Consider the following 26,568-nt stretch of genomic DNA (forward strand, 5'->3'; position numbering starts at 1 on the left):
GTCTAAGAGGCAGGAAATCACTGTCCAGTCACATGACTGATTCCAGTGATAATGGGCCATCAGCGGGATTTTCTGATAACAAACTTGCAGGTTCAATAGTTCCCACTGACCACAGCAGGAAGCGCATCATGCCATTATACACGACGATCAGTCCAAACTCTATGCATGTGCCCATTCTTCCTCCATTTTTTTTATATTTTGCTATCCTGGTGGGTTTCAGATGGACAGATGGCAGTCGGTATTCCGGGGAGTTGGGACTTGGTGTATGTGTGTTTGTTTGGACGGGAGGGAACTAAAAAGCCTCAGTGTTTACATAACCTTTGGATTCATATTAAAAACCATGGCTGGTCCTTTCCGCTTTCAGACCCTTAATTAGAAGTCTCTCCTGGTTCTTGGAATGTTACCAGAACCAGTCTGTGTGAGTGGATGTCTGTCTGTACGTGGGTACGCCTGTGTGTGTCTCCCCTAGAATTTGAATCACAATACATGGATGTAGTGGTTACAGCTAGTGTGATTATAGCGTGTGGTATCAACTATTGCTGCCTTGTGGATAGATGCACACACAAACCCACACACACAAACACTCACAGACAAGTGCATTAATAGTAAATAAGAGCTGGGACTCTGACCTGCAGTAGTGGACGTTCTCGGAATTGATTAATTGGGATTGTAATGGGACCACGACTGAGGCTGTTGTTTGACAGGGTACATCACAACGTGTTGGAGGTTCATGGGTTTCATTGATGTGGAAGGTAGGAGTAGGTTCGCCCCCGGTCCCGAGAGACCACCGTATATGTAGAGGTCATCGTCTTTCTGTCCTGTAAATCAAAGACTGTCTATCGGGGAAACCAGGGGAATAAACCCCAGCCCTCCATATTAAAGGTTCCATCTGCGATTGCTGTTCAACAGTCATTTCAAGGTGTTGTTTGCCATTGTGTACAATGCGTGTGGGCTCCCTAGGACTCCAGGTTTAAATGACTGATAATGTGTTGATTCATGAACGTGGGGTAATGTTCACGTGTTACTATTATTCTGATGTAAAGGGCCAACAGTTACCTAGGAGATGACGGAAGGTAGGCAATAGAAACCCCCCCCCCCTGCCTCCCACACACACAAAAACACACACGCTCTCACACGTGTACTTATGCCGTGGAAGTGCATGTGCACATGTAGTTATGCTTTGATGGATGTTTGTGCAACTGGGCACTCAAGCAGAATGATCACAGGAGAGGGTTTTCTTTGAATTATTCCCTTTCAACTGTTCTCTGTAGATTCATATTCTCAACTCTCTCCCGTTGTTCTGTTTTCTGGACATCTTGTCACCGCCCTGTTGTTCTTCTGCATTACTGTGAATTCTTTTTTTTTAAATTTCATTCAGTTTATTTTATGGATTACCTCCATTTATTTATTTTTATCAGAATTGAGTAGAGATTTGAGAAGACTGACTGTTCTGGTCATTATGAGTAGCATTCGTATGTTCAGAAATTCAATGTAATATGTTTGCAAACATGTAATAACTCCATCAGACACACCCATTGCATCCAAACTCAAGACAGATTCAATGCAGTAATTTATCGATCAATGTCGCTGTTGAAGGTTAATCACACAAAAACTTTTCTTTAAGCTTGACAGTAACTGTACTATACAAGTATGAATATGTATATATCATCAGTGTAGAAATAATGTCATAGTAGTTTACATTAATATTTCAATTAAATGTAATATAATCAACAGTTTGTATCAATAACTGATTTGTGTGTTCTGTTTATTTATCAATTAATATTCTTCACGTTTTGAGAGTGAAACACGAGATCCTCATCACTAACTCTGAAACTGTTTATTTGCAAGAAAGGCCTTTTTGTGGGCAGATGTACAGTGTATTTGATGTACAGTTTATTTGATGTGAGCCACAGGCTTCCAGGGATTCCCGATTCCCGGTGGATGTACAGTAAGTGCAAAGAAACAAACAAACACCTTGCTGGCCCAGGAACTGTTTCAGAGTTGCTGTAGCTGAGCGCGATTATGTTTTCCAGCCCATGTTGAAGTGGAATTTAAAAAACTCAGATTTCTCCATCAAATTTGACGATGAGGTAAGGGAATTAATTAAAAGAAAAATTGGGAGTAACCAAAAAAGTAAATTAATTAAAAAGTCGAGGCAATTAATTAAAAAGTTGAATGAAGCAATATTATGTTCACAGACTGGTTTAAAAAAATCTGGTCTGAAAAAAATCCAGTTGAAGAATGGATGAAAAAAAGCAATGGATTAGAAACATTTACCTGATACCTAAGGCGCTCCGTACATCTACCATATGGTTCGAGTCAACCAGAAAATCAACACAAAGACACAGTGTTCACTTCAGCAATGTACAATAGTCACATTTATTACTTACAAGCAAATTCCCTCTACACTACTATTCAACGATCATCAAATCATCTTCATTTAGCCTTTACGTCACACATGTACAACTCATCAATGCATACACATAAGAAGATGAACAGAACATTTTAAATAAAGTGGTTCAATACAAAATAAAAATAAACGTCCTAGCATTAACTTTTTTAACGAGACACTTCTGAAAATACTGTTCGTCATCACAAGCGTTGTTTTTTTTTTATTAGCAGTAGTACCATACTAAAAGTGCACATGAGTCTATACAATAACAGACAGCTTTGCAGAATACAATGGCAATATACACAATGATGCATTTCACACATTCAACATCAAAAACAAGGCAAACCAATTAAAAAGGCACAGGACTCTCACATCAATTAGAACTGTCTTTTAGAAACCAAGTTGTACTTGTTTGCAGTTGACAATGTGATCCATTAAACTGACTCAGGATAATCAATAGAAATAAAAAATCCCATAACAGACATGACACATCCATTGTGGTCTATATATGGCATTGTACAGGATGGGAGTCTCCTTAAGAACGTTTTGGGTCTTTGATTGACAATTGAGTAAGATGCCAAATATCAAAGGAGGAGTAGGGGTGGTGTTCTCTATATACCATGTGGAAATGAAATTAGCTTGAAATACTTGGTAGTTCAAATCTACCACTCTTTTGTTTGAAAAATTTCTGCTTTGGCTGTGTTAGGCATTAAGTACTTAATGTATTGCCCAAGTACAACAAAAACAGTTGGAATATCTATTGGCCATGTGTACATCTATGATCATTAAACTGTGCTCAAGAGTAAAAACGTACTGTAGCAACAGGTGCACTAAGATTGTTTCATTTGACTGAGATGAATTTGGTTGAGTGTCCAGGTGTTTACTACTTCAGTCTTTGGTCAGGGGCAGTGATACAGTCTCATTGTCTTTTGTCTCATATGAATCCAAACAATGTAATCTCATCCATGCCGTTCTAATGGGAGTTCAGATTATTGGGATCAATGGAAGTAACCTATTGTACAGGCGGAGAGAGACATGGTCACTTACGTTACATCTTGTCTGCTACAGAGCTAACAATTTTACATTTACAATTGTTCAAGAACATGCATATACATTGTTTACTCATCCTTCCTTCATTTCCCTCCTTCCTTTCCTCACAATGTTTTGCTTTCCCCCCAACCAGAAACAATCAAAAAACGCTAATGTGTCAAGATCCTAACATCACAATTATTATATATATATATATATATATATATATATATATATATGTATAATGAAACTATTAAATAAGTACTGCACGTGTTGACCGGGTCAATATTACACCTTACAAAGCAAAACAGGATAACAACAGTAATAAAAGCCGGTAGCAGCACAACATAAAGACCTATTTCTACAAGGAAGAAATAAAACCTTCAAGCCTCCAGTGCTTCGGGGTTAGAATACAATAGACAAGTTAGTTTTGTCAAAAGCCTTCAGTGCAAAATATACAGGAGGAGGGATTCTTACTTTTAAATGAAGTCAATAAAGGCCGTGTCCACAGTGGTCAGATTTATTTACCATGCTTTAACTACATCAGAGACTCCCAGCGGAATCACTACGCAGTCTTAACCCATGTCTTCGTAATGTTACTAACCTCATTCTGAACACAGTGTTATAAAGACATTGGCACCGGTCACCTTTCTGCTCAAACGTCAACATTGTGAGAACTGAACAGCTAATACTTTATCTCGTTCAAAAATTAGGAACATATTAAAAACATTTAAAAAGAAAGTATTCCATCTGTGCAATAGTTCAAGTAACTTAGTTCCTGCGCATTATTAGTGCCTACTCACGCACTCCGGAGAAAAACAATAGAACACAGAAGTACAAAACAAGTATTTACAAATCTGAACAGAGGCACGGAGTAGCTCATCCCTTTTACTGGTCCAGGGTCAGATAACGTCTAAAACCCCCCTACAGGTTCGGTTTAGGATTGCGTGCCAAGTGTCCATCTTTACGTCTGCGCTCGAGTGGCAATTTCCACCTCGAGCCAGAACGACCAACCAGAACCGTCCAATTCAGATGAGGGGGTGGGGTTTCAGTCTCTAAAGGGGTGTGTGAATACTCCGAATGCATCCAAAGTGTTGGCCTATTGCCTATTTAGTACACTAGTTTCTACCTGTCTAATATGATACTCTGGCCCAAAGAACTGCACCTGACAGGGGGTAGGGTGTCATTTCAGAACTGTCCTAAAGGGACGTGTCAAACACCTTCTCCGTCGAGTCTTCTGCATCATCCTCAGACTGCGAGGCTTTGTGGTTGAGCCTCTCGGCTGTCGAGGACACAGACATGTTGCCGCAGGGACTGTCGTCGCTAAGCTTGGTCCGGCTGCTGTCCTGAACGAACTCCTGGATCTCTAGGGGCAACCTTCTGAACTTGTCCTGGTACTCCTGGTCCAGCTCGCTCTGCAGCTATTGGGGAGAGAACCAACAGTATAGACACAGCTTTAAAGAGAATATGTTGTGGTCCATCTCTCTGCAGTTAAACGGAAAGAACAAAGTCTGGGTCGATAAAGAGCAGTAGGGAGACCAAATTCATTATGGGTCTCCAGAACCAACGTAGTGAGCCAACATAATTACATACTGAACTGGATCTGGCCACCTCTGATATTCTGTAAACGAGGACACTTGTGCTTGTGCTGTTACTAGTGTATTCGGTTTCTTTTTAAATTATATTTATTATTATATTTAACCATCATTTAACCAAGTCTCATTTTCGATTGGCGACCTTGGCCATATGCATTTGAATGCTTGATGACAAGACAACACACAGAACCCCATAAATAAATGTGAATCAATAAATACAAAATAAACAGTATATGCTATATAAGAGAAAATACAGCAATTCACACCTGCAGATAGATTTGACGAATTCAGCAGGTGCATAGTGGCATGTGTTTTTATTTTTTTGCAGTCAGTTGTAATGAAAGCTAAAAATAATTTAGCAATTAGTTTCAGCGAAATGAAATCAGTGGTTACTACTGGACTACCACGTGTTATGGAGTGACCTGAGGTAGAGTTGTACTTAAAGTAAATGGCTGGTTGGATATTGGTTAAATAAAAAAATATATAAAAAATGAAGCTGGTGTCACTGACTAGTGATGAGTTATATGGATGATATTTGATGTCGCCAGTCAATACGTAAGCTAAGGGTTGTTGTATTGCTAACTGGGTAGCCTCCATGATGACACAACGGTCTTTTCTTCTTACTCGTTTTCTCTACCTCAATTAGTTATAAAAGCATGAAAGAGACGTGAATGGTTAATCCTAAGTGAAGCCTCCTGTTCTGCTGAGATCCATGTCTTCTGACAGACAATAGGGAAAGCTAGAGAGAGAGTCTGTTTTTCTCCCAGGCATAGACACTCCTAATGATTACAGATGACAGGATTGTATTCAGTCTGATCCAATAATTGCTTTAATGCTGATTTCTCTGTTTTAACTACCCCACTAAGTCCCAGAGGAGGGCCATAATTAAAGGAGAGCAGCAGGATAAACTCACATCCTGATCTAAGCATATAAGAACCACGTCAGAATCTTAGAGCTTAACTATGGATCGACTTGGCGGAACAGATACAGTAAAGAGGTCAATGGAACTTGATCCTAACAACAGAAATGCCATGGAAACGTGACTGAAAGATGCAGTGGGAAAAAAACCTCTTCATTACCTACTAGCAAAATGTTCTACATTAGGTTATTGTTTTAGCTATATTATAACTAAAAAACAAATTTATTTGGAAAAAAAAGAGTGGACACACTTTTGTTTTTCATGGCAGTTCATGTACAGTGGGAAACATTAGGAGAGTGGTATAGGGAGACATAGTGGTGAAGGTTAGAGACTGTTATGAACTCTGGTCTCTGCCGCATATGTGAACAGAGCTGGGAATGTTAACGCTGGACCACAGCTCTGCATACTAAAAACAACATTGACTACAACCATTGATTTCTGTACGCTAGCTTTGCGAACCAGCTTATTGACTGAAATAGTATAATCCCCATAAAACCCAATGGCAAAACTCAAAAAGTTTCTCTTTGTGTCATTACACCATTCGTTTCTTCCATTGTTTTTTTTTTTTAGATCCACTTCATATAAGGTCAGTGTTTTGTGTTGGCTTACACCACCTCACCATCTTAAAAACTCTAAAGGACAAGGGAATTTTTCCTAAAATCCCATAGGGGATAATTGAATGGGGGAAATGAGAAATTAACAAATATCACATTTTGCTGCTACATTTTCCAGGGATTATGAGGCATCGACTATTTCAGTTTATGAACAGGACGTAGCAAACCTATTACAATATCCTTCTTGTGACATTTTTCAGCAGTTTGAAATTACTAGTATAAAACTACTTCACATACTACATCAGTATGTGAAGTCGTTTTATACTAGTAAAATTGTAATATTCAGATGTTCAAAAGTGTAAAAAGAAATTCACATCTGCATTGATCAGGTCACCATGGCAACGCACAATGTGAGTCTGTAAGCAGGACAAGGTTGACAGATTTGGGTGAAATATTCTGTTGAACAACCACTCAAAAGTCAAGTTGAACAATTGCCTTTTTTGTGTATAGCAGACATGGCAACACTGAATGAGGAAGTCAATGAATAAAACACCCTAACTTTTTTGCCTTTGGTAGTATTAATCTTATATAGATTAGAAATGTTGATAATTAAATGTTATAGTGAGTTATACCCAATCTCCAAACATCAGAATGTAGCTATAACATGTTTTCACAGACGGACCACTTAGAAGATATCCCACATTAAAACAGGATTTTACTAAATTGATAGGAGTTCTATAATTTGTTTTTCTCAGGCATGGATTACACTTATAAGTTATTTAGCAAACACTTTGATACAGAATAACTTCCAGTAGTTAGTGCATATATTGTATTAGTCCCCCATCACACTTTCCTACTGTGGGAATCAAACCCACAACTGTAGGAGTGTAAGTACTATCATGGTCTATTTTTTTGTCCATTCAAATTATATAAAATTCTTCATAAATATAATGTAGACTATTGTAGCTGGAAAAGAACAGACACTGGGCAGATGAAGATAGGAAAAAAAGTGTTATGGACAGACAAATCTAAGTTTGAGGTGTTTGGATCACAAAGAAGAACATTTGTGAGACGCAGACCAAATGAAAAGATGCTGGAGGAGCGCTTGACGCCCTCTTTCAAGAACTGATGAGGCAATGTGATGCCTGGGGCTGCTTTGGTGAGGGTAAACTCAACGCCATGCCATACCATGTAGACAGCGCTTGAGTGGAGCCAATTTCATTCAGGAAGCATGGGGTGAAATCTCTTCAGATTACCTCAACAAACTGACAACTACAGTAGAATGCCAAAGATCTGCAAGGCTTTAATTGCTGCAAATGGACGATTCTTTGACGAAAGCAAAGTTTGAAGAACACAATTATTATTTCTATTAAAAATCATTAGTTCATCAGACCATGTCCTATTATTTCTTATCTTATATTTCCTATTCATTTTGCTATATTTTCTATTCAAACTCTTTTCATGCGTTTTTTCATGGAAAACAAGGACATTTCTAAGTGACCCCAAAGTTTTGAATTATTTATATATTAACATACAAAAAAAACTTAAGGACTGTACAAACAGCACATAGACGTAATCTGATAATGAACTTCAATCCCTCTTCAAGGAGACATTCATGAGAGTGGGGCTATTCCAATCCACAGTGTCTTTTTTTTAAACTTGGGTCACACTGAACTTTACCAGAGGGTGTCTATGTCCTGCCAAACTAGCGAGGCTGCCATCAAAATGATTCAGAAAACCCAGAGAGCTGCCTCCAGGTGGGAAGAGACTGGCCTCTCTGCCTGACTCGTACACTATCGCAGGCTGGGAGGACTACCTCATGTGGTGTGACAAAAAAGATTCAAGTGTGACACGGAATTCGGGGCTCTATCACTATAGGAAGGGAGGCTGGGAGGGAGGATGACCCCCTCCACACATCCGGGACTGGATTCTTCAGGAACATGGTGGACCGGTTCTATCCGATGTCTTAACACTTGACGTCCCTCTGCACTTGACTTTCACTCTGTCGTCACCACATGGATTCTGGTACATCTTTTTGGGTGTCACACCTTGTCACTCTGGTTGGCCAATGCCAAAGCCTGGCTCTGCACCATGGAAAGTATGACCAGCTACCACCTAAATGACACTAACTTCTTCAGATAGTGCACTAGTAACAAGAACTCTAAGAGGCCATTTCTTATTCAAATGAACATTGCACTATTCCCTATAAAGTGCACTATATAGGGAACAAAGAATGATTTAGGATGCAACCCATACATTATCCCATACATTATCCCATACGTTATCCCATACGTTATCTTATACGTTATCCCATACGTAATCAGCATGCATCAAACATTTGTTTTAAAGTCCACACACACCCTGTAATACAACTGGGTGTTATGAGATTATTTTAAGGTTCCTTTGCGAGGTGAGGCCAAATGCAGTTTTCTATCACCTGGAAGGGAAAAGTTCTGCTCTGTTCTCTTCTGATTCGTCTCCCCTCGCTCTGTGGCTAACCAAGCCTGAAGCTGTGTCTGGCCTGATTGGACCTTGCCTTTGGAAGGTGTGTGTGTGTTTGTCACATTCAGACTGAGTCTGAGGTAGTCCCTGACTTCATATCTGACCACACACTCCAAGGTGACCTGAAGTGTTTTTCCCTGTGCTGATATTAGGCACGTCTCGGCCAGATGGCTAAAGACGTTTCGCTCCGCAGCCCCGTTCCTCCCCTCCCCACGTCTGACCTACTTAGAAAGGGACAGTCTGCCACTCGTGTGTGTGTGTGTATGTGTGTGTATGTGCGAAAGAGAAAGGGAGAATGGGTACTGTGTATGTGCTTGTATGCGTGTGTAAGAGGATAAAACATTTTCTATGGTCTGCTGTCAAAGCCAAATACGGTCCAATTATTAAAGCTGTCATCTGCCTCCCTGCTGGGGTGCGTCCCAGGTCGGTGTGAAGAGGTGGACCGGGTCCGTGCGCTGGGGACAGGTTGTGTGGTGGGAACAGGGTGTGTGTGGCAGGGGGGTCCGTGCGCGGGGGACAGGTTGTGTGGTGGGAACAGGGTGTATGTGGCAGGGGGGTCCGTGCGCTGGGGACAGGCTGTGTGGTGGGAACAGGGTGTGTGTGGCAGGGGGGTCGGTGCCCGTGGTGACAGCGACACCTCGTTATCACCTGGAGGGTGTGGAGTGACAGCTGAGGTAATTAAAAGTCACAAAGATAGAGGGATGGCAGAGGAGAGGAGGATGGAGAGGAGGAACAGATGGAGATGGCGGGGTCTCAAGCCCTCTTGTCCTTTTTGCCTTCATCCGACACAGTGAAGAGGTAAGCCTGCTATCCTACAGAGCTGTCAAATAGAATGTCTCATCAGGTGTCTGGATCTGACCGACCTTAACTACCCTTCAGAGGCCTGTGCAGTCAGTATTTGTGTGTGTGTGTGCGCCATTTTTACCTGTAATCAGATGAGCAAAGTCAGCAAACAGGCATTTTAACACTTACTATACTTCATATAATACATTAAATCTCCCCAGAATATCCATAATTTCTCAACACATACACACTAAATACCCTGATCCTAATTCCTACCGTAACTCTAAACCCCTGTACCAAGACTGGCCTTTTTTGGAAGGACCAGACAAAGGGTCCTCACTTGTCTCATCCTTAGTTTACTACACTCATGATAACTTTTGGGGAATTCGGATCCTCTCGGCTAAAGCACTACAAGCACACACTCGCTCTCTTAAAATAATTCTCTGGATGACCTTAACCATCTGTCCTCATTCTGAGACGCCATCGAGGGAAGCAGTGTGCGCGCGCGAGGGTGTGTGTGTGCGGGCGAGTGTGTCGAGGGCCTCTGAACTAAATTTGTTTCCAAATTAATTCAGGGCTCTTTGCTACTCCCAGAACTAAAAGAGAATACCCCTTAACAGCAGTACTCACAAACAGAGATGGCCAATCCCACTCTGGATCTTCAGGCTTTTAATCCATCCGCACGTGTCCTTAGGAGCAGCGGAATAGAATCACACGTGTAAGGTTGGGGACAGAAACAAAACAAATCACAAGGGTAGCTGCCCAGGAGCTATGTATACCATTAGCATGAGGACTTCATCAGGAAACAGTCCTCAGTCTCAGCAGAAACTGTTTTGTGTCCCAAATTGCAACCTATTAAATAGATAGGGGACCACTTCTGACCGCAGGTTCACAGAGCGGTCATTAAAATAAGGAATACAAAGCACCCAGAGAGGCCGTCTAGTCCTGGTCAAAAGTTTAGGTACAGAAACCTGTCCATTTTTAGTCCAACTAGCTTGTGACATTTGCGTGTTTGTCCTTTCCTGCCGAAGCTATCCAAACATAGGTCAATTTGGCTCCTTGTGGCCAGAAGGTGAGAGCGAGGTCACCACTTTGAAATGTGTTTATAACTGGTGGACCCTGCTCTCTCCAGGGGTGATATGTATATTTCTATCTCAATCTGTTGTCTATGCCTGCCTGTTGCTAGCTTCATACATGTACTTCAAGTGCGGCCTATCCACCTAATAGCTGAACTGTGAACTAGATGTTTATCAATTAGCACTGAAGCTTTTTCAGAGCCAGCTCTAGGAATGGTTTTATCCAGATTGTCACTAAAACTAGACAGTTCTTTTGACAATAAGGCTTCAGGCTACTCTTTACCTATTTTACAATTTTCCTGTTTTATTCAGATATTCCTTGGTGTTTTGTACTTTTGTCTGTACACACCTCTCCATGTAGTTTTAGCTGATGCTCCACACCCCGAGGCTGCATCACAACACAGTGTTTTCCGCGCCTGCACAACCCGTGTGGAATCCCCGGACTCTGGCAGCGATATCACCCTACGCTGTCCTTCGGGCTACTTGGATTTTAGGGCCTGACTGAGACATGGATTACCTCAGAAAATGCTACTGCTCTAGCTGTTTTCTCATGCCCTGCGTTTTCCCATAGACAGTGAGTCTGATTGTCGCAAGGTTGGCATAGAGTTACTAATTGCTCTAAAGTGGACATTTTGTCTCTGCCCTTAACTTAGTCAAGTTCTCCAATTTCTTCCCGCGCCTTCATGCTCTCCACTGGCTCCACTGCTCGCATCCACTACATGACCATTGTACGTGCCAACAGAGCAGACGGAGGATCTGCCTCTCTTTAAATTCTTTGCTCAAAACCTAAATCCCTAATGAAGCTCTTCCTTCTACCCCCTCCAGCCTCTTGGACAACCCACATCTGGGGTGGGGGGGGGCAGCACCCGATCGGTCCGCGTCTCCGTCTGTGCACCCCAATGATGCAACCAAAGAAATCTGTGTGTCCACAATAATACTCAAAGACAATATTCTCAAAAAATCACGCCCTGATAGTCAAGCGTTAATGTGTCCAGATGCATTTCCCGAACAAAGACATTAGCCACGTGGTTATCGCTAGCCCCCCAAAAAAGTGTTAACCGTCAAAATGAACATACACTATGCACAGTATCTATTTCTAATACCTATAATGTCAATGAATCCCAAAAATAAGAATGACAATAAACAATACGAATTATGTACAAATGTGCTTAGGCTGTAGCATCTGTAGAACTCTATAATGTGCGTGCACGTGCTGCTTTAGCACCATTTACATATTTTCCTTCGTAATGCCCATATCTACGCAAATGGACACCGCAGTGGTCTGCTGGAGAAGCGTTACGAAGACGGAGAGGATCTTTTCTTTAGGGTTCCGTCTCCGCCTGCCTCCTCGTTCCTCTGCCATGCTGGAACAGGGGGCTCGTTGTGACAATGTGCAACTATAGAACAGGGAGGCTGTTCTTTTTCCAGCACGGCGACAGGACGTGAGCACGGTGATAATAACTTGTGACACCTTCATTAGTCAACGCAGACACTTGCACGCCCACGCGCAAGAAGGGAACCTGAGCTAAAACAGCAGCCCCGTCATCCAACAGAACAGGCAGGTAACACTGCACATAACACACACACAAACACGTCTCCAAACACTCACACCCACATCCACACACATACGACTCACTTTTGTTTTCCTCGGGGAATGACAAGTGTGTTTGTTTTCCGCGTACGTAGTGTGTGCGTGCGTGCCTCATTGATCCGCACCATGCTACGTGCAGAGGGGAACAGATCAAAGACAGTGATGAGGGAAGCCGTGAACCCCCCCCGTGAACCCCCCCCGCCACAGTCTGAGACGAGAGAGACAGAGATACTAGCGGGAGAAAAAGAAACAACCAGAGGCTTGTAGGAGACGGGAATATGACCGTTTTACACACGACGGTAAACCATCCCCGCTTCTGCGTCCAGAACCACAGCAGCCCCCACCCCCCCGCCCCCATCCCGGCAGTCACTACGGCTGGTTTGCGTCACCGGCTCCGTTGCGGGGAGAGTCGTGGGGGTGGAGGGTGGGGAGGGCGGGCGGGGATGATCGTTTCCATGACGACCGCACAGGGCTCCCGCGTGTTGAGTCACGGCCCAGGCGCTGTTCATGGGCTTCCGCGACTCGGGGCGTGTGTCACGCTGTTCCCGCGTGTGTGTCCATGAAAAAGGAGAGAGACAAGGAGAGAGGAGAGAAACGGGTAGAGAGACCGGGAGAGAGTCTGACCACCAGAGCTACGGCACTGGGAACGTCCACCATTGTGTTGCCCTCTCTGAAAAGGACCACGTACTGTCCATGAGGGCTACGGGCTTCCACACTGTCTCGGCAGGAGGCCCACGTGATGGGTAAACCACGGTCCCGGCACACTAACCACACCGGCCAAATTCCCAGCCGCGCCCACCAACAGTTCATCGCACCGACAAGCCCAGATGCAACTCAAACACCGGCAGGTTAACCCAGAGCCTGAAAACACCAGGGCTAAACAACGTTTTGATAAAATGGCACTGGCTTTGATCCCCGGATTTATTAACAAGGATCCAATCGCTGATTACTTTGTTGTACGAGCATTTTTGACATTATCTCATGTGACTTCATAGTCTCATAAGACTTCATAGTCTCATACACTACATAATCTCAAGGGACTTCATCGTCTCATGTGACTTCATAGTGGAATAATAGCCCTTTGATTCTCATCTATGGATGTGGAATGGTATTATTATCCGTATGAATTAGACCCAGGTTTCACAATTCAAATCCCATATCCCAGTCATCCAGCTGATGCTTTTATTCAATAACCTGCAAGGCTACCACAGACAGCCCAATCCTCCCATGTGAAACCTGGTCAGTGGCAATCGCAGCATAAAGATAACACGACGATCCGTTTCACAGTTCAAACTGAAGACCCACCCCTGTGAAGTGAGAGGTCTGTGAGAGTTAGATTCACCTTGGAGAGGGTGCTTGACGGTGTGTGCGTCTGGGTGTGTCGCGCGCTCATTAAGAGCCTGCCATGCTGTGAGTGGGAAGCCATTTTGATTAGAACATTAGCAGGACACCCTCAACTGATCACACACCCACCGAGAGAGCCTGCTGATTGGACAGAGGACACAATTTCCCTCATCCAACTCCTCATCACTTATTCTCGCTCTCTCTCTTTCTCTTTGTCCCACTCTCTCGCGTTCTCTCTCTCTTCCTGTCCAAACCCACATCCGTCTCTCACACACACACACTTTCTTCCCATTTATTCGGACGGATTGCCGAGACCAACAGCCAACGAGAGACACACAAACACGCTAATAACATTCAGAGAATCCCGATCAGATAAAAGCAAACCCGACAGATTCCAAAATGTAGGTGTGAAGGTTCCATGACTTCAGACACAGTAAAATGGTTACAAGCCCACACAATCCTTTCGGACATACAGACAGTAAAGATAAAGTTAAAACTGTTAAACCCAGAGTTCTATTTCCTTCTGCACTGTGGGACAGCAGCTGGCCTGACACACACACACCATGGTGTAGCACGGCGCTAACCCTAGCGGGCGGTCGCTGTGAGAGAGGTGACGGTCTCCACAGACCAGAGATGGTTATAGCTGTCCATTAGCGGCTGCTTGGAGCCCAGAGGAGAAACTGGGTCAGAACTGTTCGCGTGTAAGGGAGTGTAGGACTACTGCACATGTGTCCGTGAAACTGTCAGAGCGGACGGCGTCCGACGCGCATGCTGAATACAGGAGCTGTAGACTCGCTTCAGAGGGACTGAAAGGTAAGAATAGAGAAAACAGCGCGTGCCTGTGAGATGCACTTTTAGGTCCCATCCTGGCAACACAGTGCCCGCCTCCGTCAGCCATTGGTGGAAACCTCACGTCACCACAGCTATCTATAACCCTGCCTTTATTTTCCTCTTTTCCCTCCAATCGAGGTCAGAGGTAAAACCCAAAGGACTCAGAAGGTACTACTGTCATGATGACGTCTGGGCCGGGGGGATTCTGAGGGTCAGACGAGGAGGGAGCTTATGAAATCCACATCCTCGCAGCCATACATTTAAAGACAAACATTTGTACACATGCACACCAGTGAATAATAATGGCCGACAAAGGAGAACATGCCTCTGTAGGCAGGTTGTGGAATCTAAACGCAGCTTACAGCCAAGGTAGTGTGACGTGCCTGATTTAAGAGAATTGTTTTTACAGCCTGCCAGTGTTCCTGATTTCTATCTTAAAGATAGAAACGTATAAAAATCATGTACAAATCCAGAGGCATTAGTAAAAGCCAGTGACGTGTAGAAAACACAGAAATCTATGTCTGTGTTGCAGCAGGCTGCAGTGACCCCCTGTGGCGAACAGACACACTACATAAACATGCTTTCACAACAGCACCACGCTGTGTGAGACCATCCCACAGACATGGTTCCAACCCAAGTCCAGCGGACACCGCGTCCTCGTGATGACACGGCCGAATTCACCGGGTCCAGGGCAGAAAGTGCCTATACAACAAGGTTTATTCCCCTACACAACAAGGTTCACAAGCAGCCTTGGCCAGGAGAAGCAGGCACGAATACATGACATTACTTTCAGAGGGGGAACATGCCGGGAAAACAGAAAAACGTCCCAGTTACCCAAACACAGAGAGCCTGGAGATCAGGTAAGAGAGGGAAGGGACCAGGCCTAGGCCACGGCGCTAGGAGACCCAGCTAGCAAACAGACGAGGTCTGACGGAGGACCAGTGAAAACGGCCACATGACCGACAGCACGTGTAAGGAAGTGTTAAGTCGAACTCAGCCGTAGGGTGCAGAACATTAAAGAAAGGTTGAGGCAGAGGGAAGGGGCACTTGTTTTCCCTCCCTTCTCATGGACGCTTCCACATTGCTGTTACGGTTACACATGCTTAAGTAGTGAAGCGTCACACTCAGATGCAGAACGTCTTACCATAATCCTCTGGGGCACCGCCTTCCTACAATCACAGCAACAGTGGAAACGATGAGATATCATTAACCAATGACACCTTAACGGGGTGAAAACGTGTTCAGTCCATAATGTCGCCCTATCCCCTACCAAGTGCACACTACTTTGGACCAGAGAGCCGCGGTGGAAAATAGTGTACTAGGAAATAGGGCTACATTTAGGATACGAAACCATAACCCTGAGTGATTGGCTGGATGCGACGTGTACAGTCATGTATTGGATGAGATGTCCATACCTTGGGTTTCTCATCCACAATCTGCTGTCGGATGTCCTTGTGCTTCTCCACTAGTCTCTCCAATCTCTTGCTCTGAGCGTCTTCCAACTGAACGCACACACGGGGAAAAGAGCAAGGCGCAGCCAAATTAAAAACTGCTCTAAAATGACTGTGAACACATGATCCCACATTATCTGACAAAGGCAGTGACGGAGCGGAGCTAGATAAAACCGTGTTTCAAGTTAAACCTTTGTCTGCAGAGGGATAGGACAGACAATGAAAAGGAGTCACAAAATGACATCTGTTCAGTGGTCACATTGCATCAGCAAATACTCACCCGTTTGATATGGTGCACCACCTCGTTGACAAACGACCTGTTAATCTCCAGTTTCTCTCTGTGAACATGGAAAGATGTCAGCTTGAACCCCACTATAACATCCCTCACATCTAGCCACAACTTGGACAACAATCCTAGCATTCCTCATTCCAATCGAGCTTAAATGACCTTACAAAACTGCGTAGGTCACCTTCATCTACGATAATTAATAACAGAAAATATTATGGTCAGAAATATCTTAGTCATCTGATTATAATGCATCTTGTGTCCGGATCATGATCATTGGCTTGGGCAGTGAGACAAAAGCCTTCAGTGCCATCTGGTGGCCCTAAGAAGCAACTCAGTCTCTATGAAATTGGAGGCTCAATCCGGTCACATGGTCAATCTGAAATCACTTTCCAGTTGAAAAGCCCCACCTTGCAAACCAACCATCGGTTTCGAAGACATAAAATGAGTGACATCCGATTCTAGCCTATTAAAACAGAGAGAGCAGTACACCCCGTCCCAAAACAACCTGCTACACACCTGAACCTCACTGAGAATGAGACTGTGATTGGTGGTGATCTATCTGAGACAGAGTGAGGTCACTGTCAGACAATACTTTTTAAAACAGTGTTTTTGGAGGAACTTTGAAATTTCGATGACCTTGTGACCACAGGGTACATTCAAACGCATGTAAGGACACTGATGAGAATAAGGTAAAACGATGTGCCTAATTGTCTTAAACCCTTCATCAAACATCATAATAACAAGCTCCAGACAAAACATTTAACACATTACAACATGATAGGTATAAGCCCTGAAAAAAATCATATGAGTGGATCATTGGACGATGCATGCCTTTTGTCAGATGCTCGATTAACTTCTGGGACGATACATGTTAGGCGAAGAGCTTGGAAGCACAAGAAAACTCTGTCCATCAGCCTTTGAAAACTAAGTCTTTGAAAACTAGTCAGTGGGCCAAATGTCCCGAAGTTCAAAAGAGCCTAACAAATGTGAAATTGTGTCCAAACCAATCTGTCCAAACCTCGCTGCTCGTGACCTCACACATCCATTGTTCCACGACAGGTACCCATGGTGCCGTTCGTGTTTAGCTAAACTATTCACAAAAGACAGAGAGGAACATCCCCCACCCCATCAACTTACTCCTCTGTCACATTCTTGTTGTTGGCCTTTGCTTCGTTGATCTTCTCCTGTCTTTTCTTGTCCATCTTCTTCTTTAGCTCTTTCTTTTCCCTTAACACAAGGTAACAATCGGCCCATTAACCATTTGCCCCTGGCTTTGTTTCTGTACGTATGTGTGTGTGTGTGAGAGAGAGTCTCCTTACTTTTCACAGATGTCTCTGATCTTCTTCATCTGGGCGCTCTGACATTCCTCCGCTATGCTTGTCAACTTCTCCACCAGCTAGACACAAAGAGGAGAACGACACAGCTTAACACGGCCGCGGGGCTTCACGATGCCACCCCTGACTCGTCAATTCTGCTGAACACAAGCTAGACAGCGGAGAATATAATTGGTTCATTCAGAAGGATACTTTTGGCTTCCGCCTGGATAAGCCCTGACAATTCACCCGTACAAACTGTCCACAGATCAGTGATTACACTCAGCACTTCCATTTCCCATAGCGGCAGGCTGACCCTGGGACATGATGACACTGCACCAAGATCAGCACATTAAACCTATTGGGTGCAAACTCATTAAACACACCTTACACAAGCCGAGGCCAAGCATTTTACAAAGCGGATTTTACAGTATCAGACACTGGACGCTCCAGTTACCCCGTTAAGCCACTAAAACCTGAGTGTGGTAACGCACACTGCTCTTTCAGCAGAAACTCTTTCACCACTTTCCTGTCCGTTAAAACATAAAATGCCTTAAAATATTAAAAAGTCACTGGCAATTACTCTCCATCATGTAGCTCTGACTGAGTGCTGTGCGTGTTTGGTCACCCGTTGCTACATCTGTGCAAAATCTGTGAACTTCACCTCAGCAGTAGCTGCTGCACTGCTAATGTGAACAGAGCGAGACAAGAACAGTAGTAAGCTAGCAGTATGGTCCAATAAAGTGGATGGCAGAGTGAGTTGACCAGGCTGCCAGTACTTAATGTTGTTTTTAAGAGGTAGGTTAATGCACAGCTTGTGTTCATTAAAAAAGCGGAATGCTGCATCTTACGGTTTTACTTTGGAACTAACCGTCCAAGATTTCTGGTAGTACAAAACTAAGTGAATGTTTTATCTGTTTTAAAAGTATTGATACCTATCATTCCAGGTAATTTTGTATTAGTGAGGGGTTGTTTGTGAAAGAACAGCTCCTTTTAAACGGCCCTTTTTGGTGATGGTAGGGAACCGAGAACACTTCGGTGAAAGGAGTCATTCATTTGGCTCCATGATCCTATTAAGATTCATGAGTCATGAAATAAGTCACTGGAGATTTTTGTATTGTTCTGGGGTTGTTTTTAAGCAGTTTAGAGCTGTGTGAGCGCCATGTGAGAGATGAATGAGACATCTCTTTCAGGTGAACAGGGCCAGAAGACCCAGCTCACTGATAAGACTCAGATTGCCGGTCACTACTTTATGTATGTGAACATGAGACTCCAAGTTTCATTGCACAGCAGCTGTGAACGGCTGGCTCAGCTAGGATTCTATCCAAATGAATGACCTTTCCCAAAACCTTATCTAAACTGCAAAGTTGAAGTACAGCTAAAAGTTGAAGTACAGCTTAAAGTTGAAGTACATCATGTGGATGTACTGTTATTTTTATGAAAAGGAAAGCAATAAGCAGATACAGTACATCAAAGACAGACACATTCCACTTTTGCTAGAAGCACAATTAAAGCCAGATGTGGTATTAAAGGGGAATTACACTTGTAAACAACATTTCCCAAGGCATAAAATGTTTGTTCTGATGAATACTATAAATGGGCTTAGAACATCCTTTTTTCTCAATATTTGAAATCATAAGATTTTTACTAAAATCCTAAACCAGGAAACATACAAATGAGAAAACAACATTTAGGTTCTAAACAGAATTTGGAAAACATATCCAATAGATCTTCTAGGGCCCATATTTTACCAGATATACAGACCGACTGTGTTGTGCAATACTACAGTAACAACCTCGAGGAAAGTAGAAATCAAAAGCCCTGCAGAAATTGCGCCATGTTTCATTCATTTTAAGTAGCTCTCATTCCTGAAAAGGTTGAGATCCCTGACCTACAGTATACCTCCTTTAGGACAGGGTTAGGTGTTTGGTTGTGTGTGCCAGTACCATTTTGATGTGTTCTTTTTTCTGGTACTTCTCGCTGTAATACTGCTCTTGTCTCAGGGTCAGTAGCTGTTGTTGCTGCTGCTCCTTCAGCTCAGACAGTCTCTGGCTACACTCCTGGTCCAACATGCACAGCTCCTGCTCCAGTGACGACACAAACTGCTCCGACCTGCAGCGCGCACACACGCACACACGCACACACAGATAGAGCAAACACATGAAGGTACACGTTAAAAAATATGCATTTAAGGTCGGGGTCATTTCCATTAAACCCACAATAAATATTTGGAAAGACGGGCTGATCTGAAGATGTTAGGGCGTATGAGGTGAGAGCAGTTATGTGAATTGGGGAAGCCTATTAAACGACAGGTGGATGTGGTTGGTGGTCTGACAGGTGGATGTGGGTGGTGGTCTGACAGGTGGATGTGGGTGGTGGTCTGACAGGTGGATGTGGGTGGTGGTCTGACAGGTGGATGTGGGTGGTGGTCTGACAGGTGGATGTGGGTGGTGGTCTGACAGGTGGATGTGGGTAGTGGTCTGACAGGTGGATGTGGGTGGATGTGATGGATGTGGGTGGTGGTCTGACAGATGGATGTGGGTAGTGGTCTGACAGATGGATGTGGGTAGTGGTCTGACAGATGGATGTGGGTAGTGGTCTGACAGGGGGATGTGGGTAGTGGTCTGATACAATATATACACTTATATTTCTGTTGCTCTCTGCAATGGCTTATCGAATCACTCGAACCCTAAGGAGTGACATGGGACTGGAGAAACCAAATGTACTGTCCATACCGTCTACTGAAAACTTTGTGGACCACGAGATTAGATTTCCCCGTCACCGATTCTATAGAACGCAAGCTGTGTAACATGCCCATCAAATGAATTAGTTACACTGTTTTGGCTGCAGTTTCCTGACACATTATGTTGTAGACAAAAAAGAAAACCCTGTTTCCCACAGTGGTTGATCCACACTATTCAATCAGGATAATGTCTCTGAGCAGACATAGAGCTTTTACCAGTCTAATTATTGCCCTAATATGAGCCATAAACGTATTCATGGGCTACCTTAGTTTTACTACCATAAAGCATTCTGAGGTAAAACTGTATATTGATTAATTCAAATTAGCTTAGATAGGGACAGAGACAGGAGCAGAGAGAAAGAGAGACGGGAACAGATAGAAAGAGAGACAGGAACTGAGAGAAAGAGAGAGAGAGACAGGAACAGAGAGAAAGAGAAAGACAGGAACAGAGAGGGAAAGACAGGAACAGAGAGTGACACAGGAGAGAAATAGAGGCATATAACAGCAAGGGAAGCAAGGCAGTGAAGGAAAAGGAGAGGAGGTCTACCTACCTTTTCTTACCGTCTCGTTTGTGGCTCTTCTGCAGCGCCGAGCGTCTACGCTGGTACTGGCTCTGAAGTTCAGCCGCCTTGGCCGTGTGCTCCTTGATCAGCTCGCTGGTCTTGCGGTGGTGTTTCCTCACCAGTTCCTTCATCTCCTTGTACTGCTTCCTCTGCTCCCTCACAAAGCCCTTCTGCTGCTTCAACTCCTCCAGCGTCTGCGCCTCGATCTCTGGACGACGAAGACGACGGACGCAGTGAGGGGAGAAACGGACAGAAGGGTTTAGGAAAGAGTGGAAGGAGGGAGGGCAGTGAGAGTGGCAGGGGCAGAATTTAAAAAGAGAACGCTGTGCGTACTGCCGAGCATACAAACGACAAATCAAACGATCTCAAGCACGCACATTTCTACTCCCGTCTTACCTGTAAGAACACTCTGAATGACGTCTTCGGTCCTCACGGTTGGTTTCACCGAACCTGATACACCATATAAGGACAGACTTATTAGTTCAGCTTCTGGAAGATCTCAAAGCCCAGGTTGATGGCAAAGGCTTTGTGGGTTTTACTGGACTGCAATTTTAGAGGTACTTTAAGTTCAAGCAGAGACCTACCCGTACCTGTGGGCTGAGGCTGGTTGCTAGGTTTCGGTGTGATGACGGGTGGGTGGCTGACCCCGTTCTCTGCCGGCAGGGTCACCCGGGGGTCAGGCTCCTTTGGGTCATCGCCACCCGCTTCCACCTGCTATTCGAATATATGGACAATGTCACTACATTGATGGGGATCTTTTTCGCTGGGCCTCAAAAATACTGTTTATATCAAATATCACTTGTCACGTTGTCTACAGGATAGGTGTCTTTCCGAAATATTACACACATGGGACATTACAGCTAAACACATACACAGCTATTCTGAACGCGCTTCGGTTTCTGCATGATGAGTCGAACTGTACAGGTCCGCTACTCTGTTAGAAACACAAGCTACTGGGAGGCAAATGTACAACCACACAATGGAAAAACTGGGGTCAAACATCGTACCTGTTGCTCCTGGGAGACCTTGTAGACATAACTCTGGTACCCCACTCTCAGCATTATTCAGGTCACACTGACAACGTTAACGTTTCAACAATCAGCAAGCGTTGTCCTTTCGTTGACTCAATATTCTGCTAGTTATCTCAAGTCTCACTTTACGTTCTCCCAACCTTCTCTCTCGGTTCACTCCAAACCTGACTTGCAGTGTGCCTGTTTAAAAATGTTATCCCGATAAACTACTCATCACCATTTCTTTTGTCATTGATCCTGTTCTGGTCAAGAGGGGACAGACTGTTTTCCTCCCTTCTACTTTCTCATCTTCTCCCTTTGACACTCCACCAGATAGCCCACTGCTTCACTAGGAGACCGTTGCCATGGTGTCAGCATATTTATAGGCTCTCTATTGGCTGTCCCTGTGGGTAATCAGCTCTGCTGGCCACTCAGGCGAAAGAAGTCCCTTAGGACCCACCTCCACCACAGCACTCCCTAATTACCCCCAACACCCCCACCCCTGTCGTCCTCGGGCCCTTACCTCGTAACTCTCAGGGTGTGAAGCAGCCGGTTGTAAAGCCTGCCTATTTTGACAGTTTATCAAAGACTAACAGCAACGATGACCACACTACTAACCTTCTGCCTGACAATGCATTTGGAACAGAAACCACTGTTTTACTCTATAGGTAATTGTTACTTTGTGAGTATCATCGAGTTGAAAACTAACTGGACTACCTTGCTCCTAACCCTCAGTCCTGGTCAGGATCTTTAACCCATGCATACTGCCTGGGTAGACGTGCATACTGCCTGGGTAGACATGCATACTGCCTGGGTAGACGTGCATACTGCCTGGGTAGACGTGCATACTGCCTGGGTAGACATGCATACTGCCTGGGTAGACGTGCATACTGCCTGGGTAGACATGCATACTGCCTGGGTAGACGTGCATACTGCCTGGGTAGACGTGCATACTGCCTGGGTAGACGTGCATACTGCCTGGGTAGACATGAATACTGCCTGGGTAGACGTGCATACTGCCTGGGTAGACGTGCATACTGCCTGGGTAGACATGCATACTGCCTGGGTAGACATGAATACTGCCTGGGTAGATATGAATACTGCCTGGGTAGATATGAATACTGCCTGGGTAGACGTGCATACTGCCTGGGTAGACATGAATACTGCCTGGGTAGATATGAATACTGCCTGGGTAGACATGCATACTGCCTGGGTAGACGTGCATACTGCCTGGGTAGACGTTCAACTGATACTGACTGATTAGAGTAGCACACACACACAGGCATAAAGACAAACACACACAGGCATAAAGACACACACACACGGGCATAAAGACACACACACACGGGCATAAAGACACACACACACACGGGCATAAAGACACACACACACGGGCTTAAAGACACCCATGGGCATAAAGACACACATGGGCATAAAGACACACACACACGGGCATAAAGACACACATGGGCATAAAGACACACACACACGGGCATAAAGACACACACACCTCTTTGCTCTCCTCTTCCTCTGCTCCCTCCTCTAGGGTGAGAGCTGCCAGTTGATTGGCCCTCTGCTCCATCAGGTTGACGTAGCGGATGGGATTGGACAACGCCTCGATGACGTCTAAGGAAGAGAGCAGGAGGGAGGGACGGAAAGTCTTGTAACCAGCGGAATCGTTAACACGGTACGAACCCGATGTTCCGACATCTCCTCAGTTACGTAACACTCTCACATGAGGTGTGACGACTGGCGTACCTGCAAATGTGTCGGGGACATAGTCCTTCACCTCCACGTAGACGAAGAGAGCAGGGAGGGTCAGAGACTGGTTCTTCTCATTCCTCAGTCCGATGTAGTGGTAACCTGGGTAATGCCAGCACAGGTCAATGCTTGCAAATCAACCTGACTGGGAACAGTATGACTGACGGAGACCAAGTGGGTCAGAAGGATAGTCACTGGGGCTGACAGTGGATAAGCGTCTGGGTTGTGTATCTAGGGGAGTAACGTGCCCCAAGTCCTCACCTGGGCGAATGGCGTTCACAGGGATGATGCGATGGCCAATGAACTTCCCTCCGTCTTCAAACACAGAGATCCTCATTGAGGCCAGTGTGGGCAGCACCACCTGAGGAAATCGTTGACAGCATAACCCCGGACGGTCAGGAATCGTGAAAGAAATAAAAAAATCCCAGAGCAATTTGCTCCACAATGTTTTACAAAAAGACGGGGAATACGGAGTCTTACGGGGTTCCTGAGGACGAAAGCCTTCTTTTCCGAGGGCTGACAGCATTAGCCTGGATGGTCTAGCTAAACAACAACAATTCCCACACTTTACCTTTTTGACGATGAAGGCCTCCTCCTCCCAGACAGGGTTGACAGCGTTGCCCTGAGACGTTTTGGTCTTAAAGCCCTTCCTTCTGGTGTCCACCGGCAGACCAAACATGTCAATCTCCACGTATGTCCCCACCTTCTTATCGGTCAGGAACTGGCCTGAGATGATCTGGAGATGGAGCAATGAAGAAAATGAACAGGTGCTGACATGTGGGCGCAACAGTACGGTTGTACACCTGCGGTTGGCCCCCCCACATGCGCACATGCGTACACACACACACACACACACATAAGAATACCCACCTTCACAGACAGTGTGTTGGCCACGATGCCGTCCACGGTGCTCTCGGCGAACGGGTCAAAGTGTTTGTCTGGTCGTCTCATGAACTCTGGTTTCAGCCTGTAGCCACACTTCCCATTGTACTCATACATGCCCAGATTCAACATCATAGACAGGTCTGGAGCAGGGGGAGGAATGTAGAGAAATGGGGAATAGGGAGGTGTAGAAGGGGTGGATGGTGTAGAAGGGGTGGATGGTGTAGAAGGGGTGGATGGTGAAAAAGGGGTGGATGGTGAAAAAGGGGTGAATGGTGTAGAAGGGGTGGATGGTGAAAAAGGGGTGGATGGTGTAAAAGGGGTGGATGGTGTAGAAGGGGTGGATGGTGTAAAAGGGGTGGATGGTGTAAAAGGGATGGATGGTGTAGAAGGGGTGGATGGTGTAAAAGGGGTGGATGGTGAAAAAGGGGTGGATGGTGTAGAAGGGGTGGATGGTGAAAAAGGGGTGGATGGTGTAGAAGGGGTGGATGGTGAAAAAGGGGTGGATGGTGAATAAGGGGTGGATGGTGTAGAAGGGGTGGATGGTGAAAAAGGGGTGGATGGTGTAGAAGGGGTGGATGGTGTAGAAGGGGTGGATGGTGTAAAAGGGGTGGATGGTGTAGAAGGGGTGGATGGTGTAGAAGGGGGTGGATGGTGTAGAAGGGGGTGGATGGTGTAAAAGGGGTGGATGGTGTAAAAGGGGTGGATGGTGTAAAAGGGGTGGATGGTGTAGAAGAGAGATTTTACTAACTTCACCGTGACCAATAAATAGTAGCAATAGGAGTGTCAGCTCTTAGCTATGGTCTAGGAAGTGTAGCTCCGGTCTCACCGATGGTCTGGAAGTTGAGGGCCACCAGTTGGCAACCAGCGTTCCAGAAGAGCTGGGGGTTGTAGTTGGACGAGTCCACTCTTGTGCCTTTTGGGTAGATACGACTCAGCTGCAGCTTGTTATACCTGTACATCCGTTAAGGGAACACACCTGGGACAACCTTTTATTATCTACCTGATACACTGCTCATTGCTATGCATTTAATCTAATCAGATTAGTTGAAATCCTGAAACTGTGGAGATCATGTTAAAACCATGATATATTGGTATTTACCTTAAAATACTCTGTTCCATCTTACATTTATTTTCACTGAAGACTGTAACAGATATTTGAAGTAAACATTCCACACAGCTTTAGAAGGATACTCGACAAACTCCACAGGTGACTTGGTAAGCTGCTCCAAGGCTTTGGTCTCCACAAATGATGACATCTGATAGCTCCGATTGATCTCTGGAAACACCAAATAAATTCATTACAAAATTACAAGATTTAATTATTGCCATTTTAAAATGCAGCTAAATTGTAAACAATAAATAGGTGCGAAAACAACGTTTAACTATGCAAAAAAGTGTGTGTATAGTGTTGTTCTTCTGTGTTGAGTTGCAGTGTTTCTTTATGGTCTTACTTTTGGATGTCTCGAATGAGTAGAATTTGACCGGCTGGATGTAACTAACCAGGTTAGACATCTCTTCTGTAGCCAGTGCTTCACTTCCCGCTGTACCCTGGAGAAGAAACACAAAAAAGACAGAAAATAAACGACTGTCCAGAGCCCAAGTGATATTCATTACACCACCACTAGGAGGCAGACTGGCAAAACAAACGGGAGACCTGCTGAAAGAAGCAGAATAAAGATGTAGGCCATTTACCTCATCCATGGACCCCTTTTTACAGTCATCGTCATCATCATCGTCATCATCACTCTCTGCCTCAACTTCACCTGGAAAAGAAGGGTACATTTTAGTTAGCTTCCCAACTTCCATGACAGTGACTTTGAAAAGTTGGGGGATTAGGAAGCTGAATATAGGTGTAAGCTACATGGGATAGAACGTATGGTTTAAGTGGGCTAAGGGCAGCTTGAACAAGGGAATAGGGGGTTGGCAATATCTAGGCA

The 26,568-nt window shown here is 44.7% G+C and overlaps 1 protein-coding gene across 5 annotated transcripts in view; it reads right to left on the reverse strand.

The window, feature by feature from the left end:
• Positions 1 to 2,354: 2,354 nt before the first annotated feature.
• LOC105017520 (1-phosphatidylinositol 4,5-bisphosphate phosphodiesterase beta-1) overlaps positions 2,355 to 26,568 on the reverse strand; it is a 134,696-nt gene continuing 110,482 nt past the window's right edge. For 2 of the 5 annotated variants that reach the window (XM_010882193.4, XM_020056343.3), the window contains 18 exons: positions 26,324 to 26,394; positions 26,083 to 26,179; positions 25,823 to 25,907; positions 25,458 to 25,582; positions 24,617 to 24,771; positions 24,318 to 24,482; positions 24,008 to 24,107; positions 23,744 to 23,848; positions 23,496 to 23,611; positions 21,560 to 21,689; positions 21,372 to 21,425; positions 20,964 to 21,183; positions 19,616 to 19,781; positions 17,676 to 17,752; positions 17,494 to 17,583; positions 16,348 to 16,405; positions 16,032 to 16,118; positions 2,355 to 4,842 (listed from right to left, as the gene is read on the reverse strand). In XM_010882193.4, coding sequence (XP_010880495.1) covers positions 4,621 to 4,842; positions 16,032 to 16,118; positions 16,348 to 16,405; positions 17,494 to 17,583; positions 17,676 to 17,752; positions 19,616 to 19,781; positions 20,964 to 21,183; positions 21,372 to 21,425; positions 21,560 to 21,689; positions 23,496 to 23,611; positions 23,744 to 23,848; positions 24,008 to 24,107; positions 24,318 to 24,482; positions 24,617 to 24,771; positions 25,458 to 25,582; positions 25,823 to 25,907; positions 26,083 to 26,179; positions 26,324 to 26,394 — 2,123 coding nt within the window. In that variant the 3' untranslated portion in view covers positions 2,355 to 4,620. Of the gene's footprint in view, positions 4,843 to 15,760; positions 15,786 to 16,031; positions 16,119 to 16,347; positions 16,406 to 17,493; positions 17,584 to 17,675; positions 17,753 to 19,615; positions 19,782 to 20,963; positions 21,184 to 21,371; positions 21,426 to 21,559; positions 21,690 to 23,495; positions 23,612 to 23,743; positions 23,849 to 24,007; positions 24,108 to 24,317; positions 24,483 to 24,616; positions 24,772 to 25,457; positions 25,583 to 25,822; positions 25,908 to 26,082; positions 26,180 to 26,323; positions 26,395 to 26,568 lie in introns of those variants that run through there. The other 3 variants (XM_020056342.3, XM_020056341.3, XM_020056344.2) reach the window with 3 other exon arrangements.

Source organism: Esox lucius, chromosome 18 (assembly GCF_011004845.1).
Source record: "Esox lucius isolate fEsoLuc1 chromosome 18, fEsoLuc1.pri, whole genome shotgun sequence".
In the NCBI taxonomy this organism is placed as follows: domain Eukaryota; kingdom Metazoa; phylum Chordata; class Actinopteri; order Esociformes; family Esocidae; genus Esox; species Esox lucius.